At 42.1% G+C, this 22932-nt stretch overlaps 2 protein-coding genes across 4 annotated transcripts in view; one reads left to right on the forward strand and one right to left on the reverse strand.

Moving 5' to 3' along the window:
* Positions 1-9135, forward strand: part of GLP2R (glucagon like peptide 2 receptor) — a 24819-nt gene extending 15684 nt beyond the window's left edge. Inside the window, 6 exon segments of the mRNA XM_042032740.1 lie at positions 124-184; positions 1379-1448; positions 1894-1982; positions 2576-2714; positions 6637-6678; positions 7663-9135. Coding sequence (XP_041888674.1) covers positions 124-184; positions 1379-1448; positions 1894-1982; positions 2576-2714; positions 6637-6678; positions 7663-7980 — 719 coding nt within the window. The 3' untranslated portion in view covers positions 7981-9135.
* Positions 9136-14331: 5196 nt separating this feature from the next.
* The window catches only part of GAS7 (growth arrest specific 7), a 59866-nt gene continuing 51265 nt past the window's right edge, over positions 14332-22932 (reverse strand). For all 3 annotated transcript variants that reach the window (XM_042032737.1, XM_042032736.1, XM_042032735.1), the window contains one exon: positions 14332-22634. In XM_042032737.1, coding sequence (XP_041888671.1) covers positions 22521-22634 — 114 coding nt within the window. In that variant the 3' untranslated portion in view covers positions 14332-22520. The remainder of the gene's footprint in view (positions 22635-22932) is intronic.

A 22932-nucleotide genomic window follows, 5' to 3' on the forward strand; every position in this document is an offset into this window, starting at 1 on the left:
AATGGGGAAAGCCAGGGTGAAGTTGATTTCTGTACAATTCTCAATAGAAAACTGAAAAGCACAAATCTTTGCACCACACACTTCTACAAGCTTGGCTGTGATTGACTCTTCTTTCCTTTTCAGTTGTTCCAATCCTGTTTGTGGGCCCTTGGGGAATAACCAGATCCAAACTGGAGAACACTGGGTAGGTTGCTAAATAAAATGTGCCTTGGAATACTGGATTTCTGTTTGCTTAGCTGATTTCTGTTTGCCCTGGGCAGTACTTGACACAAGAAAATTGTAAGATTATACAGCACCTATTGATACTTGTTATATTTTCAAGGTTCCCTTTAGTACTTTTACATCAAACTTCTTCTAGGAATTCTCAGATTTACTTATGCATAAAGCAAGGAGTGGAATGAACTTTCACTGCTCCTGAAGTGAAAACTATTGCAGCCAATGTTCATCCATTCACGTGAAGCAAACTGTGCATCAGCATCTTCATGGAGAGCATCCTCTCAGTACGAAAAGGAGACCAGTGCTTTCCTTGGAGACCGTCTACACTTTGAGTTTAATTAGAATTCACTGCCACTTTGTAAAAAAAAAAAAAATTGTAGTGGAGGCTAATGACAAAACCTGATAGTCACTGAAAGCTGGTGTTTGGTGAGGGCATCAGTGACAGTAACATGCACTAGTAAGCATCAGTTCCTGGTCTTCAGTGGTGCTGTTGGTGAGATCACATAAACTCTGTGGTTTAGGTACAGTATCTTTTGTTCTCTTATTTTTTGTGGTTTCCTGGGAATTTTATTTGGAATGCCAATGTGGATCATAAGCAACATCCAATTCATAATGATGGTCTTACAGAGTTAGATGTCATGTAAATTGTAAATGACAAGCCAAGATCCTACAGAACCTGAGGCTAATTAGCAAGAGGAGACATATGCACAGGACAAATTAGGAGGTTAAAGCAGGAGAAAGAGAGACAGTTTCAAGGAAACAGTAAGCATCCCTTTGAGCAGATCAAGAAGCATGGTCACAATTCCTGGTTTACTCATTTCCAGTCTCCAGTTTCAGATAGATAATTTAAGGAGGATTAATTTCATTATGAATTTTTGGTGTCATGTACAGTTGTTTTGTGGATTCAAAGACTGAGTTTTCCAGATAGTTCTGAACTTTATGGTCTAGGAAAACCTTTATCAACACTCCTGTGGAAAGATCTTCAGAATAAATACAATTAGAGTTGTTGGTGAAACTCTTCCTAGTCCAATTCCAGTTCTTTAGGGGGCCACCTGAAAAAGTTGAACTTCATCAAGTTCCTTTTGAAATAGATATACAAGTTATGTGAGCATTCTTTTTTTTAATTTCTATGAAAAGAATTATACTTTAAATTACTCTCCAGGTGCTGGGGGACAAATGAACACATGGGGATCTGGTGGATCATCCGAGGTCCAATGCTGTTTTCCATCACAGTAAGAATTGTATAACCTGTATTTTTTTCCCTCCTTGCTCTTTGTAATTAGTGCCATTTTTGTCCTTCAAAATTTTGGAATAATTAAGATACAGTTTCCTACTACAGAAATATCAAGGGGGACGTAAAATGACAGAATGGATGAAGTTTTGTTCAAAAAATGAGGAAGCAGGGTTCTGTACTAAAAAATTGAGATGTAATTTTATACTGGGAGATCATGTATCAAATGATATGTCAGGCTGAATAAGGTGATGCTAAGTTGCTCAGCTTTGCATGTTTAGTATGTGACAATAACCTGCTTGTATTCCAGCCTCATCACAACTGCATTCCAGTTATTTGGTGGCAGGTTTTGCAAGTGTTTAATATCAATTATACATTTATTTAGTAGTTAACTGATTAGTGTCATAAAATTTATTTTAAGTAAACCATATGTATTTTCCTTCAAGGTTAACTTTGGCATCTTCTTAAAAATCCTCAGAATGCTGATTTCCAAACTGAAAGCTCAGCAAATGACCTTTCATGACTACAAATACAGGTATGTAGTAAATGACACAGAAGTCCTGGCCCCTTTTTAAAACTTTTGTCACATCAAAAACTTGCCAGTTTGCCCTTAAAGATTTACCTACCACCACCAGGTGTAATGGATATTCAGAATATGATGTAGGAAAAGCGGCTCCACAGACATTTCCTTATCTGAGAGGCAAAGGCAGGTCAGCACCTGTGTGCTGAGTTTCGTGGGCATTTTCACAAAGCCTTTTCAGTGCAGTAAGAGCTCTGCTCTCAGGTTTCTTCTCTCACACCTCTGGCCTCTGCTGCTGTGACACATTTCTCCCTTTGTCACCAAAATTCAAGAAGAAGAAGAAAAACCCTCTAGCACTATATTTGTAGCCTGCTAGAGAATCAGGCATCACTTTATTGTGCCACGGAAAACATTCCATTTACCCATGCCTTTTAACTAGACTTTCCATAGGTTTATACACACATTATTCACATCACAAAACTGCTATTACCATTCAGAAGTTAGAATATTAAGGGCATATTTTTGGAATAATTTCTTTGTCTCTGAGTTTTTGATTTTGGCACCAAGGATGTTTAAAAAATACAGCAATCGAATATTTTCTTTTTAAGACTGGCAAGATCTACACTTGTGCTGATTCCATTGTTGGGGATCCATGAGTTTGCATTTACCTTCTGCACTGATGAACAGGTGGAAGGACTTTCAAGACATATAAGACTTTTCATTCAGCTGACAATGAGCTCATTTCATGTAAGTACTGTTTTGCAAGCATTATTTTAGGGGTCATAGATCCAAGTGCATATTCTGCTCACCACAGTTACAGTGAATTCTGATTTAATATTATGCCCCAACCTACAATGTCTCTAAATACACTACTGCAGTAACAAGATAAACCTCTCACAAATGCATACTCAAATACAATAGTCCCAAACATCAAAAAAAAGGAGTCTGACATTTTCAGGAACAAGGTGTCCTCTGCTCCCTGGTAATAGTTAATAGCTCATCACAAAGCTCTGGAAACAGGATTAAAATGGTCCATTTAAAACACTCCCAGCCAAAATCATAACAAAGACAATGTCTGCCTCATCCAAGGTTTGGGCTCCATTTCCCTAAAGGATGTGTTTGTTCACCTTATCTGCAAAGTGACCCTGTGGACTCCTACGTGTGCCTTCACAGAAGTGCTGTACACGTGCATCAATTTTCAGTTAGTTTAAGGAGAAAATTTGTCAGAGCCCTCCCATGGATGGAACAGACAAATGGACCAGCATCTGCAGGTGGAAAAGAAGTTTCTCACCCATACAGCCAGGAGTGTTTTACAGGTGTTCACCTTCAATCACCCTGACTCAGTTCTGTGTGAGTGGGCAGAAACCTGAGGTGAGAAAAGGAGTGTGACTGTGGCAGCTCCTTGCCCTCAGATCTCAGCTGCAAGACTGAAGGGGTACAAGAGCCACACTCCAGTAAAATAGCCAGCTCTAAGCAGTCCACATTCCAGAGTGAGTTGTTACTGGACCTCAGTGGTGATTCTCAGATGGCCACTCATGCACAGGCACAGGGTGTGCTTCCCAGTAACTATTTGCTCTCCAGTTTGCCAAGCCAAAGAACTGGACACTGGCACAAAGCCCTGTCTGAGTTCTGCAGCCCTGCTAAGTAATGAATTTTTCAGACAGTACTAATGAACCTGCTCAGCAAAGCTGTCCTTTACCTGTATCTTCCTGCCTTCATCTTCCTGGGGCAACAGGACAGCGATTCCCAGATCTTTATTTGCTGCAAAACCCAGTGACCTTGCTGGCTGCAAGTGGCTGCTCCTCAGTAATTCACGGCTCTGACACATGCTGCCCACTGCTGCAGCCTGAGGCATGAAGCCATCGGAGCATTGCTGCACTTTCCCCATGATTTCTGATGATCCTTGGGTTTAACCTTTGCATAAATGCACCTGTGCTCTGCTGTATGTATGCATCAGTGTTTTGACGCTGTTATTGAGGCTACGCTTTAAAGTTGCCACTGCAGCTTGAGGGGAAAAATGTCCTGAGTGGCAGCAGAGAATTCCTGCAGAGCCACAACCCCAAGGAGCCTGCTGACATGGTGTTCACAGGATCACGGAATTATTTGGGTTGGAAGGGACCTTAATGCTAGAGTATAAGTTCCTTGGTTAGACATAGCCTTACTTGGAGAGGTTGCAGTGGCTAGATTTTATTTTAAAAGCACAGAATCATTTTAAGTGAGGATTTTATTTACTGGCTTGTGCAAAGAAATCTGATATATAAACCAGCTTACTCATCCTTGCTAAAGAACACAAACTTCATTCCTTTTAGAGAAACATGCATGCGCTTGGCAGCATGTCATGCTTTAGAAGCAAAGATCCATTAAAAAATACCCAAAGATCTTAGCCAATGTTTATTGCAGATTCTCTTTTTTAGCTGCAGCATTATTTATGAAGGGATTAGCCAAAAAGCACATAAACTGTACACAATTACATTTGTTTAGTCTGTAAATCTTCTCAGTAGTTTTAAAAGGCAGTTAAACTGTTTTGTTAAAGAAAAACAATTATCCCTGGGATCTCAGCTGAAGGTTTAACTCAAACATTTTCTAGGAGCACAAAATTAAATTCTAAATAGGAGTTCTGCTGTAGGTACGATGCTGCTTTTCTTTAGAAAGTGGAGCAATCTAAACATCTTGGCTCTCTTGTGCATGGGAACTGTTACCCTCAGGAAAAACCACTGATGCCTGGTGGACAGAACCCAGTGATGTGAGGAGTAATTGATCATGTTGCCATTGTCAATAGAACTGAAGAACAATTGTGAGGCTTGCATGTGCATCTGTCCTTTCCTATTGGTGTTTCTGCTAATGAACCATTCTTCTGAATTTCTGATTCTTCATTTTTCACTTGCCCTGGGATAATTCTGGAAATGTGTTTGAGAAGTCACAACATATCAGGAAGGTTTCTAAGCGTGAAAATCAATTTATTGGGAGAAAAATGAGTAAGCACTAAAGAAAGCAGGGTATAAAGTGAACATCAAATATAAATAATCAGCAAAGTCTTCCACCTTCTGGTGTGATTTTACAGTGCTTCTGCTTGTCACTGCATGCTCTGATCCTGCAGCAGTGAACGAGATTCACAGTGGTTTTCACAAGCTGAAATCAGCCCAGGGATGTTCCCACAGGCAGCTCCTAATCTGGTGAGTCTCTGCCTTTCTCACACTGGCTGTCACCAGGCTTAGCAAGCACAGGACTCAGCACTGCTGGGTAGTTCAAATCCTATTTCTGCTTGTGGTGCCCGTGAGGCCAAATTTAGAGCTCATACCCAGCAGAGTCATGAACTTTCTACCCCCCCCAAAAAAAGAGAACTGCATCCAGGAGCAGGAGAAACTCTGCATAAAAAGTTGCTTTTTAAGCTAGCAGATTTGTATTTAGTATAATATATTGCAATATATTTAAATATTTAAAATATTAGATGATAATACATTATATTTATGCAAGGTAATTATTATGTTACAATTTGTACTTAATATTATCTATTATTAACTCTGGTGAATTCTATCTTCCTACCATAACCCAGACGAAGCATGAAAAAGGATAGAAATAAAATCCAATTTTTTGTATTTTAAAAAGCAATTCTGTTTGCTCTTCCTCCTGTCCCCATTTCCACTGGTGTTGCAGATAAACTGCTTCTTTTCCTACTTACTGCACATATGCTGAAGGAATTAATGACTCCAAATATTTCAGGACTGCTAGAAAATTAACAGCAGGCTCAGAATGCTATTGGTTCATGCTAGGTGTAATGAAAAACGTTGAAGCTTCTGTGTATGTGAATTTCTTTTTAAACTTTTGTCTGAGAAAAGCAGAAGCATTTCTGGAAAAGTATCAGTGTGAGAACAATTGAATGCTGTCAGCTGAGCTGCACCTTTGTCCTGGGACTCAGAGTGTTTATTTTCTTAATCAGAACTTGTGTCACAGCTGCCTTTAAACACACCAAAAAAGGGCATTTCCTGAAGCAGTGGGAATAAATCTGCATGTCTGTGGGGCTGAGATGCAGCCTGTAAGCTGCTTTAGTCTGACATCAAACACAGAGAGGCAAATGGAAAGAATAATTTTGGGGTTGGTTTAAAACAAGTTATATCTCCAGGGGTTTTTAAGGTGTTTATCTAAATCGGTTTCAAAGGAAAAACAGCAATTCAAAATGGTCAAAAGACTCAATATAGCTGAACTTTGAACTAACACTAATCACTTAATATAGAAATAATTTGTAAGAAGCACCCAAATGAGATCTATCTCAGTAGACTCATTCACAAACCCAAACAAGCATACAGATAATATGAGAAACCAAGCTGCATTTTTTTTTATTTTACCACGTTTGGAAATAGCAGCAGTCACAGTATAACAGCAATAGCTTGGGAAAAAAAGTACTATGTGGTAGAAAAATGAGGATAAAACTGGATTTTATAGTCTGTTCTTCAGCATCTGCACAAAATGTGCCCTGCACTTGCCAAGGAACTGCACAAAAACAAGTGACTGTGTACTTCATTAAAAACAAAATGCTGGCAGCTGGTTTCCTTACTGAAAATTAAGGAGCACTGTTTGTATTTATGGTTTTAACTCTAATGTCATCTTTAAATTAATGCTTCAGGTATTTCCTGCACACTGACTTTTTCCTCTCATTCCCTTTCTCTTGCAGGGCTTTTTGGTAGCAGTTCTCTATTGCTTTGCTAATGGAGAGGTAAGACATAATGCTGAGAGAGGAGTTTTTAGCTCATTAGTAAAGTATCTTAATGACACCAAGAAGGATGAACGCGCTGAGCAGGTCTGTTGATTGAGAGCATGTATGTGTTCTTTTGAGCTGGTAAAATTGTTCTGTGTGAAGAGAACAACAAGAACTACCACAGGTTTGGACTCAAATGCAAAGTATTTCCATTGAAGCCTGAGTGGTGTCTGAAATACCACTAGAGGTTTATGGTCACCCACCTAAAACCCAGTCCTTTAATCAGCTGAAACTCCAGACTTTCTGCGGTAATTTCAGAACTACTTAAATAAAAAAGAGAGCTGGCACTTGTCTGCAGTAGAGAACTGCTTGTCTGACATTTGTGAAGGGCACAGAATTGCCAGCAGCTCTCATCAGCAGTTGAAAGTTGCTCTTTTGGCCTTCTACCACCTGGTCCAGCTGAACTCTCAGGCCAAAGTGCTGCTGCTCAGAGCCAGGGGAAGCCCCACTCCTCCACACGGGGCTAGAGCCTGTCCTCCTCTGCAGTGCTGGCTCCTGAGGTGCAGGCAGTGGGACACTCAGTGCAGAGAATTTCCATCAGGCTGCCAGATAAAAGGCTTTAACAAAACAAACCAGCTACACCACCATAACACTTGGGCAAAGCTGCGTGGTCCTCGTTTCCTCAGCCCCTGCGCCTTCCTCCTCCTCCTCACTCCAGCAGACTGTAAACAGGAGTCACTTGAGCTCTCACACACATCAGATTTGCAGAGGAAAAGCTTTCCCAAGTCAGAAGGAAGAGGTTGGACTCTTCAGATTGATTTAGCAAACAAGGCTGTTCCTAGCCTACAAGGACCCCAAGAGGTGCAAGGTGAACCCCAAAGGGGCAGGAAGCTCAGCACTTCACAACTAGTGAAGTGTTAGATACAACTAGTATTTGTGTTAGTGAACTACAAGGTGGCCACATGCCATTAGCATGACCAGACTATTTTCTCCTCCCCTCAGGTGAAAGCAGAGCTCCAGAAGCAGTGGTCCCGTTTCCTGCTGGCAGATCCCTTCGGCTGCAAACTCTGCTTTCTCGGGGAAAACATCAAGTACCTCAGGAAATGTTCACAGAAACGGAAAAAACAGCCCCTCAGCAGCAAACACCACTTCTGCCTGGAGGTGAGCAAGCCCTGAGACATGCAGGTGCAGCAGGTGCTGAGGAGGCAGAGGACAGAGCCCAGGCCAGGACCCCCCCAGATGAGCATGTCCGACAGCAGCGAGGGAGAGGTCACCACCGGAGAGACAACCGAGGAAGTCTTTGAGGAAAGCGAAATTTAGAGAGCTGGGGCAGCATCTCCCAACAGCCAGGGCTCCGAAAGATCTTTCACCTCCAGACTGTTCTGAGCTCTGGAACGTGCAGTGCAAGGACGAAGCCGTTGATATCCCAGATGTTCCAGGTTTCTTGATCTGAGAAAAATGTTTTCTGGATGTTGCTAACCGGTGTGGCTGGGTAGAAGAGGTCATCGGGATGGATCACTTCTGCTTTGAGCTGACATTTCTGCTTTCGTGACCTACACCAGGCAGCAGGATGGACTCTGGAAATCAGGAGGCTCTGGAGACACTGCCCTTCGAGTCACACAGTGAGAAGCTGTTATTTTCTCATGGGAGTGGTTCATAAATAGAGAGACGTGTGTGGCAGACTCCTTTCTTCACAGACTGAAATCATACCCCATCTCAAGAAAACCACCCCAATTTTAGACCAAACCAGACCAAATATATATATATATATATATATATATATATATATATAAAACCCCAAAAATAAACTTGGGAAGAAGCAAACTTTTGATACATTTTTGAGCATCTTCACCTAAAGTTTAGTGCTGGAAATAAATGTCATTATGAGATGAAAACCCAAAATATTTCCATGGAATGTGCCCAAATGAAATGTTCTGTTACAATTTTTGTTACCTTATTTTTTTTTTCTGTTCTTGCTTTTGACACAAGCCACTGTGACTTCTGGTTTGCCCTGCGTGTGTCCTTAATGACAAAGCAGCTCAGTGGTAAGTGATGCCTCCACCTTCCTCCCAGGGGCCCCAAAGTGGATAAAGACATGGGATTGTGACAGCACCAAAAGAATATTGTGAAATCCTTCTTCCACCATTTGACAAGAGCCATGGTGAAGTTTCATTTCTCAAATACAAACTCATCCAGAGACCTATGAAATGCAATTGAGTTTGTTAATATTCTATGATCCAGCTTATGTAACTTACCAATGCTTTTAGGATTATTTATCAGGCTACAAAGGTTTAGCCTTTGGCAGTTATGATATACTCTTTTGTTGCAAAGAACAGATCAATTCATTGACTAGCACTAGTTCAAGAACATACTTCTGGCACTTTAAAAAAGTATTTATTTTACAGTCCTATATGTGTTAACCTATTTAATCAATACAAAGTTGTATATTTCAGTAATATATTAATAAACTGTAAATGTTTGATCCATTTTAAAATAATATTATCTACAATTCTTAAAGGTTTTTTTACTAGAATGTGCATTCTGCTTACATAGAATTTTACTGCAATGGATTTCCTCAGCAGCCACTGGAAACACCAGACACCACACATACATTTATAGTGTCTTCCTCAATTTAAACCAGACTGATTTCTTCCAGAGCCGTTGTTTAAGACATGAAAGAGCTTGAAGTTATTTAGAATGTGTTTTACTTAGGTGTTAAAAACGTCAAAATTTTAAGACTTTATGGTATCTCAGTGAAATAGTTTACTTTTTAATTGCATTTTAAAGAGTTTCATATGGTCAAGAAACCAGTTTTCTGTTCTCCTAACAGCAGTCCCTCTAGCTGCATTTTCTCCTCTCTATTATGTGTTTGGGCTTTTTGCCTCTTTCAGTTTATAAAAATCAACTGTTGTTATATAAGCAGGCCCTGTTGGCCTGAGGTCTGATAAAAACAACCATCACATGGATTCCTTCAGAAAGCACGTTTCTAAGTTGATAACAGCAGGTTTCATCCTAAGAATATAGCATTATTTATTTTACAGAATCATTACAAGCTCCTGGTTTCTAAACAAACTATTTCTAGAAGACAGCATCGAACCTCACAATTCACACCTAGTTAACAGTGAGCGGTAGGAATAGCTGACTGTCCTCCTGGGAACTTGAAGGTCTGCAGCCAGGAATCCTCCTGGGATTTTCTTTCCAGCCTTTGTGGAGCCCCTGGAGGGACACTGCAGCCCGATGAGCTGATAAAACCAGCTGTAGCAGCCAGGGATCCTCCAAGTGCACGGACGGGACACACAGAAACAGTCGAAGTGATGCCTTTTCCTGGTCGAGTCTTTCCCTGTGTCTCTGTGTCTCTCTTCTTCCCATAACTCCCCCCCAACATTGGGTATAACATTATAGGCTTTACTAATTAGCAGATCTATCAAAGATTCCCCAATGAGAGGTTCAAGTGAGCCCCCCTCCCCAAGGAACCTTCCCCTGGATGGTTCTATCTTGGTTTACAGAATGTGTTCTGGAGAGGACCTTGGGGTCTGGGGCACACTGATCCCTAACTACGAAGCTTCTAAAATGTTGAGTCTCTTAGCTTGACAAACAAGTCCAAGAATGTAGGGAAAAAGCACTGGGAATACAGAAGTTGTAAAAAGGTACAACAGGGGAATAAAAGAAAAGGCAAAAATCTTCATGGCATCAGAAGGACAAGAAATAGGGTCTTGTTCTGACAAAACAAGAGTGGAGGAGACTGACTGACCTAAACTGGTGTTTGTTTACAAGTGGTATTTTATGTAAATGATGTATCTAATCTGCACATCGACTAATTACCAGGCAACAGAAAGTTTTACATTCCCCCAGGGTTTTATGCTTGTGTAGACACGGTTACAGGCATTTTCTCTTTATCAGTTGGTTGCTCACCTTTAGTCCCCAGATTTCCACTGCCTTATGAGAAAGTCTGGAGTGAGATAAAGGCTCCTTCCCTCTTGGGGAGAGAGCCCATCCTCCTCCCACAGTCCTGGGAGTTTGGGCTCTGCTGAGTCAATCCATTCAGTAGGACAAGGTGGCACATGAATGCTTAGGACATCAGAGACAACCCACGCCAAAACCTGACTCCCACAGCTTTGGAGTTGTCTTTGCCAAGGATTGTTTTTTCTGTCAAAACTTGCATGACAAAAAAAAAGAAAAAAAAAATTGCATTCCAAGCCGAGAATAGCTTGTGGGGTTCAGAAGAGCTTTGCCATTAGATGTGGTGTGATAACTGATCTGATATGTACAAATAAGGTTTATTCCATCTCAGTAATCTGTCGTGAGACATGCTATAAATCTTTTGTATTTTACTACACCTAGAGCACACCCTTCCAGACACAGTGGCTCCTCCTACAGCCAGAGATGTCAACTCTATGCTAATTATTCATGTGCACTTACATTCTTTGTTAAATATATTGCTTCTACATGTCAGAGTCTGTGCCTCAGAGGCTCAAATAGTAAAGCACAACCATTCCATTCTGGAAAGCTCTGTCAGTTATGCCTTGGAATCGATAATACTGCTCCTTCCTTTCAGGATACAGCTTCTTCTTTTCATTTGATTCTCAGATTTTCTTCCCTTTTCCCATCAGTGTGAGCTCCCATTAAGGAAAATTCTGTGATCTGTAAAATTCTTCATGATGTTATTTTGCTGACATAATCTTTTCCAGCTTCCATAGCAACCACACTTCCGGATTTTTAACTATGTTTTTCCACCTGCCATTTCAAATCTCACAAACTTTCTGCTGTGATAAATGTCATCTCGTGTTTAGATATCTCTGCAGTCATTCCTGGAGCCACACACAACTCCAGTGAGGAGCAGCTGCTTGTGAACTTCGTCACTGCAATTAGCTCCAGGAAACTGAAGTTCAGCTGCCACACAAGCAGCCCTCAAAGGCTCCAAGGCTGTTTCCTTGTGTATCATGTTCATCACACTGGCTCAGCAAAGAGGGTGCAAACCACCACCCAGCAGAACGAAGGAAAGGAACAAAAACGCACCAGGAAGAATTCTTCAGCTTTTTCCTTTCTCCTTTGTCTTTCAGGGGAGGAAAGGGGTGGACTTACTAAACTTTATTTGAGAAAGATATCACAGAAGATCAGTTATCAATCACTGACTAAACAGTCTATCAATTTATCTTTAGGGAGGCAAAAAATCTGTCGAGTGCCATTTAACTACAACACTGAAACTCCTGGGGAAGAGAGTCCCTGAGCAGAGATCAAAGTGCAATCTAGGGCTGAATCACAATGTATTTCATGTAATTCATTACAAAGCTTTCCTCTCCCACCTTTCCCTGTGAAAGTGGTGTTTACTAGTCACTGTCATGCCAGGACACTTGACTACATGGACCTTTGGCCTAATCCAGAGTTTTACTTGCCACAGACTTGGGAGGTTAAGAAACGAATTTGTTGCAGCAACAGAGAGAAAGCATAAAGCAACAAAGGTCCAAAAGACATTGAGCACACGTGCCTGTAATGTATGTAAGCACCACAGCACCCAGGCTGTTAACTGTGCTCTTGAACACACAGCTGCACACAATTTGCAGGCATTTTTGTGATAATGTGAGCCCACATGAAAGATCCCTGAGAACTGTGAGCAGTGCCAGGAAGGTGTCTGGACTTAGCCCCCCCATTTCCACATTCCATCCCAGTGCCATCCAGCAGCCTTCCTCCCTTTTACACAGACTTGCAGGAAGTGAAAAGGCAGTGGGAAGAGCCCCTGAAGCCTGTGAGCAGAGCTGACTGGCACTCTAGGACTCAGCTTAAATAAATCCAATAAGCTGATGCATAAAACCAGTCCCGGTCTCTTCGAGCAAAGAACCAAATGACACAGTCTTAAAACATTTGCTAAATCTAAAAAAAAGAAAAAAAATCGTAGCTCTGTAAATAAAAAGACTGAAACTTATGCTATAGCTCTGGGAGACTTGAGTGTTTGGTTTTGTAGTTTGTAAAACAGGAAGTCAAAATCAAATCAGAGCTGGAGGTTTTCATCCTCTGCTTTCAGGGACTTGTGAAAACAGTGCAAACAGCCTGCAGCACAGACCACTGAGGTTGGACTGTTTGTCCCTACAATAAATACTTCACTAGTGCATGTTTGTATTTTTTTTTCATTTGTATAAGGACCAAGACAGTAACTTCCCCAAGTCAGAAATAGGACATGAGTATTTCTGTGGTTTGAGTGAAGCCAGAAGATCACGGCTGCTGAAACTTGCCTTTTGTGTGAGGTTAACTCAAAGGAAGCTGTGCAAATAGCACTCCCTGGACCCTTTGACCATCAGCTCAGAAACTGCCACCGTGTTCACTGAAACCACAGGACAGAGATGGTGGTGGTGTAGCAAACCAGGAAAGATTACATGATCTGAGTTAAACCAGTTGCTGTACACATAGCTTTACTTTTACTTTACACACAGCTTTATCTCTAAGGGCCTCGTGCAGAACATGGGTCACCCTGACCTCTGAAGGTTTAAAAAACTCACGTCAGCCCATTCACCTTGTAGAATAAGTTTAACTTTTTCAACTGACTGACAGCAGTATTTCAGTGGCCTTATGTGACTCCTTCCATGAACACTGCAAATAAGCACCTGTGACCTTCTGCAGGCTGGCTGGCTGTCCATCCCAAGCCCTGCAAGGCAGAGTTGTCTCTTTGTGTGTACAGCAGCCAACACAGATGAAGACAGATCCAACAGGATCAACATTGTCAGGCCCCAAGAGCACCCACGGGACTCCCCTGCCTGAGGGCTGGCCCACGGGACCAGGAGCACTGCTGGAGTTCAGGCCTGAGTCTGAAACAGCGTTCTGAGATTTTTTTAATAGATTTAGGCAACTTAGGACAAGATGCAAAGACACTGCTGTGAAAACCAAGCTTCCACCTGGGAACTTTTTCAATGTCTCACTTGCAGTGTCTTCTCCTTTCCAAGGAGAGCGTGCAGACCTCTGGCACCCCTTCCCACCTCCATGCACAAGCACACTGAGCTCAGGGGGTCGCAGAAACCAATTCTAACGTCAGTTCAAAACTGGAAAAATTCTTAGAAGGAGTCTCCACTGAGGTTTATGAGATGTATGGATGTGCTGCCTCCAGGAGTCACACCCTGCTGGAAGGTGGCCTTGTGTTCTGCACAACTGTGACCCCTGGGTGCTCTGAGCCCCCTTCCACAGGCAGGTGTTGGGTTAGACAGGATTTTGGCAGGCCTGATTTTGACTTTGTCAGGAAACCTGTCAGCATGCATGTTAACTCAAATACTGAAAGGAGAACAATTTATTAAGAGCACTTTATAGCGGTGTTTTTAACTGAGCTTCAAGCTGCACGTGAAACATGAGGGTAAAGGACTGACTGGGTGGGAAAGGCCTCCAGATCACTTAAAACATGAAAGCACACCCATTCCATGGCAGCTGCTCTCAGCCTGCTCATGGTCAGCTTGCTTGCTTAAGAACCACTTAACCACAGGTGCTACTTGAATTGATTTCTGGGGGGGAAAAAAAAATTGTAGGAACCGTATGTGTCTGAAAATCATGTGAAGATCTGAAAAGGGTAAGCACAAACAGATTGCACCCCCGTGACGTGGCTGCAAATTCAAGCTGCACTTGCGTGTCTTTGATCAAACTGCACTCGCAGGGTGTGGGGCTGTGGGAGAAGAAAAAGCAACGGGGTAAAGACAGTTCCATGCTCGATGTGTCTCTGTACAGTTTATTTTACAGGAGATGAGATGAGCACTATGGTGTATATAAACTTGCAGAACAATATAGGAAAATACAGTTTAACCATATGAAATCGTTTTACAGTAAGACAGAAAAATTACATAGAGGAAATGCCTTCAACACTGAAGGACAAGATCCACAGCCAACATCAAGGAGCTTCCACTGAACCCTGCCAGTTTACCCGAGCTGAAGATCTGCCCCTTAAATCTTTTCTTCATTCAACTTAAGTTCAGTAAGTGATTCCTTCATCTATCCTTAGGGAACAAAAGCCATCCTGTAATTTCCACAATGATCCAAGATTTACTAGTAACCCAGACAGAGGCTGTATGATAAATAAACTATTTAAGGGGTCTAGTCAGCCAAAATTTATGGGAAGTTACAAAATTTTGGTTAAGCATCTTTAAAAACAGGTCATTAGTACTGGCAAAAGACAACTTTCCTAGAAATTTAGAAGTATTTAGGAAAACTTACACAAAAAAAGGACCAAATAAGCAACTTTATTTTGGTAGAAAACTCTGGTTTAGTGTATGACTGGTAATCTGGCCTGCCTGTGAATCCCTGCTGCTACAGAGTCTGCAGAACTGCCCAGTGGAATTCTCGCACTGTCCTGCGTTGCAGAAAACAAGGAAATCATCTAAGGAGAAGAAAGTTATTTGTCCATCACTAGTGCCTGCTGTTTTCATAATGGATAGAGACTGCTGTCCCTAAGGAGTGCTTTTGATCTGCAAGAGTATGAACATCCAAATTCCTTAGGCTGCTCTGATAACCTCAGCCATTCCATCAAAAAACTCCAAAGGAACAACGGATTTCAGGTCAACCATTCCCAAATTCTGGGATTAACATGACTATGATTATTATGTTAGCAGATGTGAGATCCCTGAAATCACATTCAGCTTTTGAGTTCCAGGACCAGAACATTTCTTCTCAGCAACTGCTGTAAAAAAAAAAAAGGCTGTGGGGTTTTATTATTTATTATTATTATTAATTTTACACAGTAAAGTATCACAACTCTTCTATGCAAAATTATCACTGCATACTATTTTTATGCAGAATTCCCTGCTTATTCTACTGAGACCCCTACACTGAAGGATGGGTCCAAAGATTGGCTTCAATGCAGTTGCTTTTAAGTCTAATTTTTTCTATTCCATTTTAAGCACTGAGAACTTAGGATGCCTGAGCTGGACAGTAAATTATCAGAGACAAAGGCAGGTCTCCTGGAGATGTGGGTGTCCTAAAAGGGTGCACAGTTCAGAGCAAGGAAGGGGGCTGAGAATCCTGCACAGCTTTGTGCACAATGGCTGCTCCTGAGATTTGGCAATTTGTAGGGTGAATTTGTGTATTTTTTATGTATTTTTTTTGTAGCTGATACATTTAAAGAGGCACTTCAAGGGGATCTACCAGCAGAATTTTAATAGGGTTGTGATACAAGCCATTACTCAGTTACTTGTTAAATCAGTAGCCCTAAAAGACTGCATATATTCAAAATTATAGTCCTGTCCACTCACTGAACCTGGATAGAGCAGCTGGAAAGCTTTTGTTCTGAATATCCACTGAGTTTGTCTCTTACGACACACCTGAAATAGTTCAACTTAATGTAAGTTGAGGGAATTAAATTTGAATGTCTCAAATCTATATGTATTTTTTTTCTGTAATTATTATGTGGTTAACTTAAGACTTTTTTTTTTAAATTGGTCTATGAAATATTTTATCCACATACAGTTCTTAGATGCATCATTAGGCACAAAAGGTTTCTGCCTTGAGGAATGCATGGGATTAGAAATTTAAGTTGAATTGTGCTATGTGTTGTTCCCTTCAGAAAAAATGTCCAGGAAGAAAAAAGAAACTGTGGCTAGCACAAAAAGGAGTTATTACACTTCCAAACCTGGTGGCTGATAGGAAAACTCCAAAGTAAAAACCAAAATAACCTCTCCAAAAAAGCTCTTAAAACTCTCAGAAAACACCCGAAAGCATGACGTTTGGTCAGCACGTCGAAATAACAGATATGTTCTATGAAATTTCAGAATTAAAGAAAAGGTCCTGAAAAGTGCTGTACTTCATTGATGAAGAGCTGGCTACAGTAACAACAGAGAGGGAAAAATTAAGAGCTGAAAGATGCACCACTCATATGAATAAAATCTACTGTAAGACAAAGTAATGGGTGTTATTTATACAACAACACTTCTCAGGAAAAGACAAGGATTTGCTGCCAGGAAAGACTTCATTCCCACTGTGCAACAGCAGGGCTGTGTGCTCCGGGCTCCTGAAGCACAGAAGGCTCAGCACACCCGACCCGGTGTGGGGCAGCCAAATGCCAGAGCCCGTGCTCCAGTCCCCAGGGCAGCACTGGCACCTACTGCTCTTCCACGGGTGCAACCAGGTGTGAGCTGGAGAGCTCTGTATCAGCAACAGACACAATGGAACACTTCATCACTGATTTTCAAGTGCTGAGCAGAATGGCGAGAATGATGGGCCACTTACTCACCACTGCTCGTTTCCCATCAGGGTCTGACAGAGATGCCACAGAAGAAACGATCTTCCTGCCCTACGTGTCTGTTTTTAATCTGAATTTACCTGTGACTCTTGCCCACCTGGTTTAAGATAGATTGGACCAGCAGGCTCCTCTGGTGCACACAGGATGCCTGTGGGCCATTCCCCACCCCAGTGCCAGGATGGGAGCAATGTCCACACAGCAAGAACCCCTCAGAGCCAACGCTTCAGCAACCTCTGCCACGTCTCTCTCCTACTTCAACACACACTGGGTAGCAAAAAGCCTTCAGGCCTTCCAGAAAGGACTGTGAACTGAAAAGCTCACTGTTTTCAAAACTGCTTTTCTGACACTGTCTTTTGAAGACGTAGTTCTTGCCAAATGAGAGGAATGTCAGGGGGACCAGGACTGCCCCCAGGACACTGGACTCTGCCTGCCACCTCTGGGAACAGACACAGCAGGCTGCACTAGTGGACAAGAGCACACAAGATACTGTTAAATAGTAAATCTGTTTTCAGTCCAGAAGAAAACAATCAAATAATCACATCAAGAAGTCACATCTACTCGTTCCAGGGGGACCTTCAAAGTGCTCGTCTGGATTTCTTAAGGTGCTTGGTAGTGAAGGACCCTCCTGGGTAAGCAGTGCCCTTTCTCTCCCTGTGTGTGACTGAAGAAATAGACGGGCAGAGCTACTTTGTTACTGAATTATGGATTTTTTACAGCTGCATCAGTAGGTGACCTGGTGGTCCATACTCCAGAGGTGTGTTCTGACTGCAGCCAGACACAAGAACATTACTGGAGCTGCTGGGAGCTGCACAGAGAGCAACTACATCTCATACATTAAGTATTTCTCGTTTCTCAGTATTTACTTTATCTGTGTACTTGAGTACAAGTAAGGAAAAAAGAGGCTTGTGCATTTCTGTTTGTTAGCCTGATTTTCAAAGACTCTCAGCTCTTAGCTCCCTGTTGTATTCCAAGAAATCTCTGAGTGCTGAGCACTTCCAAAGAACAGGTGAAGAATGCACATTTGTATGTAACAAGCCTAACTTGCAGCGAGTACTTAAATAATGACATTAAAAACAGGGAAAACTTTAAGGAGGTTCTGACAAAACCTGAGAAATGATGACTGCTACGAGCATGTAGAAGTTTCCTGTGAATGCCTCACAGAAAATTCCTGTTAGGGAAAAAAAAACCCCAACCTAAGCAAAGAAAAAAAAAGCTGCATAATGGGAAAAAGAAGCAGTGCACAAGTTTGCCTGTTAGGCACTCAAGGAAGTGTGATTTCAGTGTTTACCTGTGCAACATAAGGGGGAGCACAGCTGCCCCCCAGCAGCTCAGAAAGGGCTGCACAGGAGGAAAGGGAGTCTAGAGACATAACAGGGATTTCTGTATCATTTTCACTGCTGTTACAGTGTTTTAAAATTAAAAAAAAAAAAAAATTAAAGCAATCTTCTAAAATTCCAGTGTCCAATAATGAACTAACGTCCCTATAAGGGAGCAAGCAAAGTCTTTCAAAAGATGTCCAACTCATAGGAGTGATGAACAAGTGTGAGTTACAGAGATGACTGAATCTGGAGCAAGTTGGAAATCTGAATTAGGCCTTTTTTGGCTATTGCTCCAAGAAAGAAACTGGAATCTTGCCCCTAATGGGAGAAGAGTGCCTTTGGCCCATGTGGTGAAGGACTCACTGCTTTCAGCTCAAACTCCAGCAGGAATCAGCCAACAGCACTGGATCCAGAATGAGTTCTGGTAGGAAACAAGCTGAAAAAATACCTTAGAGAGAAAGAATTTCAACTGTGCCAGAAGATGGCTTTGAACACCAGGCAGGGAGGCATGGATGATGAATAAGAAGTTCTCATTCTGTACGGCAGCTGAGGGTACAAGCACCTCACCAGCTCTGGCGCTGGTGTCAGGACACTCAACAGACCTGAAGCCACAGACCTGAACTCCTGAAGGAATTCAGGAAGCCCTTTTGCTAAGACAAGGGCCAAAAGGCTCTGGCTGAAATGGAGAGTGCCAGAGAGCCCTCCAGCATAGGACACGTGTGACAGCATCGCTCAGACCAAGAGGGAGCTCCACAGGTGTGGCAGCACTCCCAAAACACAGGTGGCTTCAACAGATCTGGACAAACAGAGCTACCTGCTAAGGACCAGAGGAAAACTCCCACTTGTTCTACCTCTGCCAGTGAAAGCAAACAGTGTTAACTGAGAACTGACCTGCTCTGTGACCTCAGAGCACACGAAGATGGGAGAGAGCCCTGCCAATCTGATACCCACAGTGACTAAACCAGCAAAAACTCACACCAAGCGTGGGAGCTGCCAGATGAAATGAGACGATGCCTAAGCTCAGTATGTATGGAGGGAAGAGACTTACTTTGGTACTCTATTAGTCAGTCACACTGCAGCATCATCACGCAGCATCCATGGATGCTAGGATTTTAATAAAACACCAAGCTGCATCTTGCTCTGGAGAAGCAGCTGTTTAGGAGGAGAATGAAGAGATACTGAGTTCCACTGCATCTCTGAAACTCAGTGGAAGACAAACAGAGCAATGCTGAAACTCCCAAAGTTACCTTCTTAGGAACAAACATGAGAGCAGGAATCCATGCTTTCCTTTAAACATGCCACTTTCAAGATGCTGCCTGTTAGAAGCACTGGAACTCCAGCATGCCCTGACCTGTAAGACATCACACTGTGCAGGATGCACCAGTCAGAGAAGGGAACGAGCCAGGTGACACTGATCTGCAGTGTTGGATCAAGGAGGAATATCATCTTTTGAAAGAAGTAAGCTGGAAACTGTTTACAGGCAACAGCAAAACTTCCACTGAATACAGATGGAAGTGGTGTTGTGGACGAAGCATCTCACCCACCGTGGAGCAGAACCCAGAGTCTCCTGGGGCTGGGAAAGATCAGCAGCCAGGTACCTGTGCTCTCCTCTGCTTATTGAAGTGACAAAGAGATCAGACTCCACCAAGAGAATTGCTGCTCTGGGCAAATCACATCCCTAAAACATTTTAAATGGATCAAGAACTAGAAGCAGGAAAACTGTCCAGAAATAAAACCCAAAGTAAAAAAAAAACCAACCCAAACAAACAGAAACAACAAAAAAACCAACCCCACTAAGAATTTAGAGCAGCATAAATACACCTTAGTACAGGAACCAAAACACATTGCAGTCCCCAGAGAAAGCTGTGCTAATGGACAGTATTTCCAGTCCAAAATAGATAATATAACAAACATCTTTAAAGAAAGAGGAAAAATAAAGTGTAATTGCTAACAGATTATTTCAGGTATTTATTAAGGAGAATACTGTATAAAGTGCACAACTAGCTTTGTTTTGTAATCAAAACAAGAATGTTCTGAGGCATTGTCAAGACTGCTCATTTCAATTTGCAATACAGCCTAGAAGAGGGGGCAACCTGAAATGCAGCTTACACGTATTCACGTTATTTTGGCCACTGAAGTTTTGAAAGTTCAACCTGCACTTGTGGCTTAAAAAATAAAAAAGTGCCTGTCCTCTGAAGTGCAAGGTAAGAAAAGCATACACTGGTATGCCCAAAAATTTAGCAAGACAGCAAGTGAATCAGTAGAGAGACTGAAAAGGAGAGATCATCAATGCCCTGCTTGAGAGAAGAAGGGAAGGAGAAAAGGATTCCAGGGAGGCTCTAACTAAGCTCAAGGACACTCACAAACCAAACACTTCAACTGGTGTTGCAATGGTCTCTGCAGGAACTGAGGTGAGGCTCACATCACAGTGTGCTCTTCCAACACCAAGAATAAAATAGTAGTCCAAATTCCCAAGTGTGCAGGGAAAGTGCAGCACAGGAGGTGTCACACAGGAACGGTGATCCCAAGCATGCAGTAGTCATGACACTACAACTGCCAGCATGCAAAAGGTTTATAAAGGTTATGAAGCAGCAGAGGAGTGGGTTGTGAAGGCATCTGCAAGGCAGGAACGAACCTGAACTGGTAAAGAGATGGTTAAGAAAAAGGGAGCAATAGGAAAATGCAAGAGAATTCAGTCTGAAATAATAAACCAGAAAAATAACCACTGCAGCAATGTTAAAAACATGCTTCAGATAAGACTTTTCTGTGTCTCAGTTTGTATTTGTAAAGAGGAATATTGACTCCCAGTGATCCAATTGCAGCACTTGGGAGGATGGTGAACAAAAACCTGGAATAGCAGTAGAACAAAGGAAGGATGCAGTTCTGGGGCTGGGGAGAAAAAGACAGTAACAGTGAGACAAAATGGAGCATAACTGTGGGTCAAATGAAATACCATGGTTTGGGAAATTGTAGCTAAGACCACAGTAAACACTGAGTAAAGGCCACAGTGGTGAGAATCAAGGTTTCTCCTGGATCTAAAGCAAGAATCTGAAGAATCTTTGCATTGTATGAAATGCTGAAAAAATATATTTTAACAGCAACACTGAATAATCAATCAGAAGTAACAGCAGAAGAAAATAAATACCTTTTCAAAACCAGTCTCCAAACTATGTAACACTATTTGCTAAGAGCAGTGTTGAATTTTTTGGTGGTTTGCAGTAAGGGTAACATAGAAAACAACTCAGGTTAGGACTCTGATGGCACAGAAGTGCTGCGCACCTACATCTACACTGAATGCAATCTAGCATGACATATTCATGGCACCTTTGAAAATCAGGCTCCAAAAAGATAAAAGCCAAAATTTAGCTGGACAAACTCAGTAATTAAAAATACCTAAGGTCTGTGATATTCACCTGAAGAAACCAACGAAGGAAATTTAAACCTGAATCCCAAGTAAACTGTTAGAGGACTGTCTTTAAGGAGATTCTGTGGAAAAACACCTTGCATGAGCAGGAAAGATTTTTAACATCTCATTTATTCCTTGGAATATAACCTCCTTCTGTCATCGAGGGCACTCTGACAGCTAATGAGGTAGGTATAGTACAACCAAGTCCTTCTTGATAAAAAATTGTGATGGCAACACTTTCAAACTTATCGAGTGGCCTACAACAGAAATCATGAAAATGGGTTTATGTATCCCTGAGAGGGAGTATAAAACAGGAAGAACAGGAATCTTCTCCCTGGATTTTGGGAGAAGGGCCATCACTTCACTGCCGTGGTGAAAGACAGTGTTATATGGAATCAATGTATTCACACAACATTGCTGCAAGATACGCTTATTTTATAGATGGGGGAGCCAGGAGAGTTAATTGACTTGCCTGTGGCCATGAAAGCAGTCAGTGATAGACCTGGGATTCGTGATCAGGACTTCCTTGCCTCCTGCATCATTTTCAGTTATCTACTTGCTGGCCAGAGGCTCACTGCATGGTTGTTCTAACAAACTGTATAGAGATAGTCATGCAAGGGGTGGAGCACAAAGTCACTGAAGAACAGAGCACTTTCTGTACCAGAAAGCAGATTTCTCCTGGAAGCTGCGTGCAATTGGGAACCTCTGGTGGGAAGCACACATCTGTTTTTTTCACCCTGGAATGTCTGGTGCTTAAGGCTTAGCACAACGAGGACCATTGTAATGACTAAATGGAACAGAGATAGCCCATACAGGCATAAATTACAAGGTGTCTGGTAGTGAAACAACCTTTTCCCTATGCTCTTTTGACCCTTACAAACAAACATCAGCCTGCTTAATTCAGTGGACTCATCGCATCCAACTACAGATCAGTCTATATTTCCATGTCCACAGGTCGGATATCTCCAGTTTTGTGTTCTTTTACCCACAGTTCCCTGTCTTTGGCAGGATCCACTTTCCGAAGCAACTGATCCACAAGTTCTACTGTCTGAAAGGAAGAAAACAAGAATCCAAATGTCAAGGGCACATTTCAAGCAGAGAGTCATTGCTCTGACACGCAGAGCAGCTATGGGCATGCCTACACTGCATCAGCAGACAAGTGAGAGCTGCATGTACATGAGCCTTGATGGACAAGACAGGTCTGAACATGCAGCCTTGTGGTAAGCAGGGAAGAGGGAGACTTAACATGAAGCAGAGAAAGGCTTCCTGTGCCAGGCAGCAGCCAGGCAGCCTCTGACTCCTGTCCTGCAATCTGCACCTTACACCAAATAAAACTGTACTGAGGT

Source organism: Corvus kubaryi, unplaced genomic scaffold, assembly GCF_017639235.1.
Source record: "Corvus kubaryi isolate FWS band 111438036 unplaced genomic scaffold, C.kubaryi_AGA036_p1.0 37353, whole genome shotgun sequence".
Classification (NCBI taxonomy): domain Eukaryota; kingdom Metazoa; phylum Chordata; class Aves; order Passeriformes; family Corvidae; genus Corvus; species Corvus kubaryi.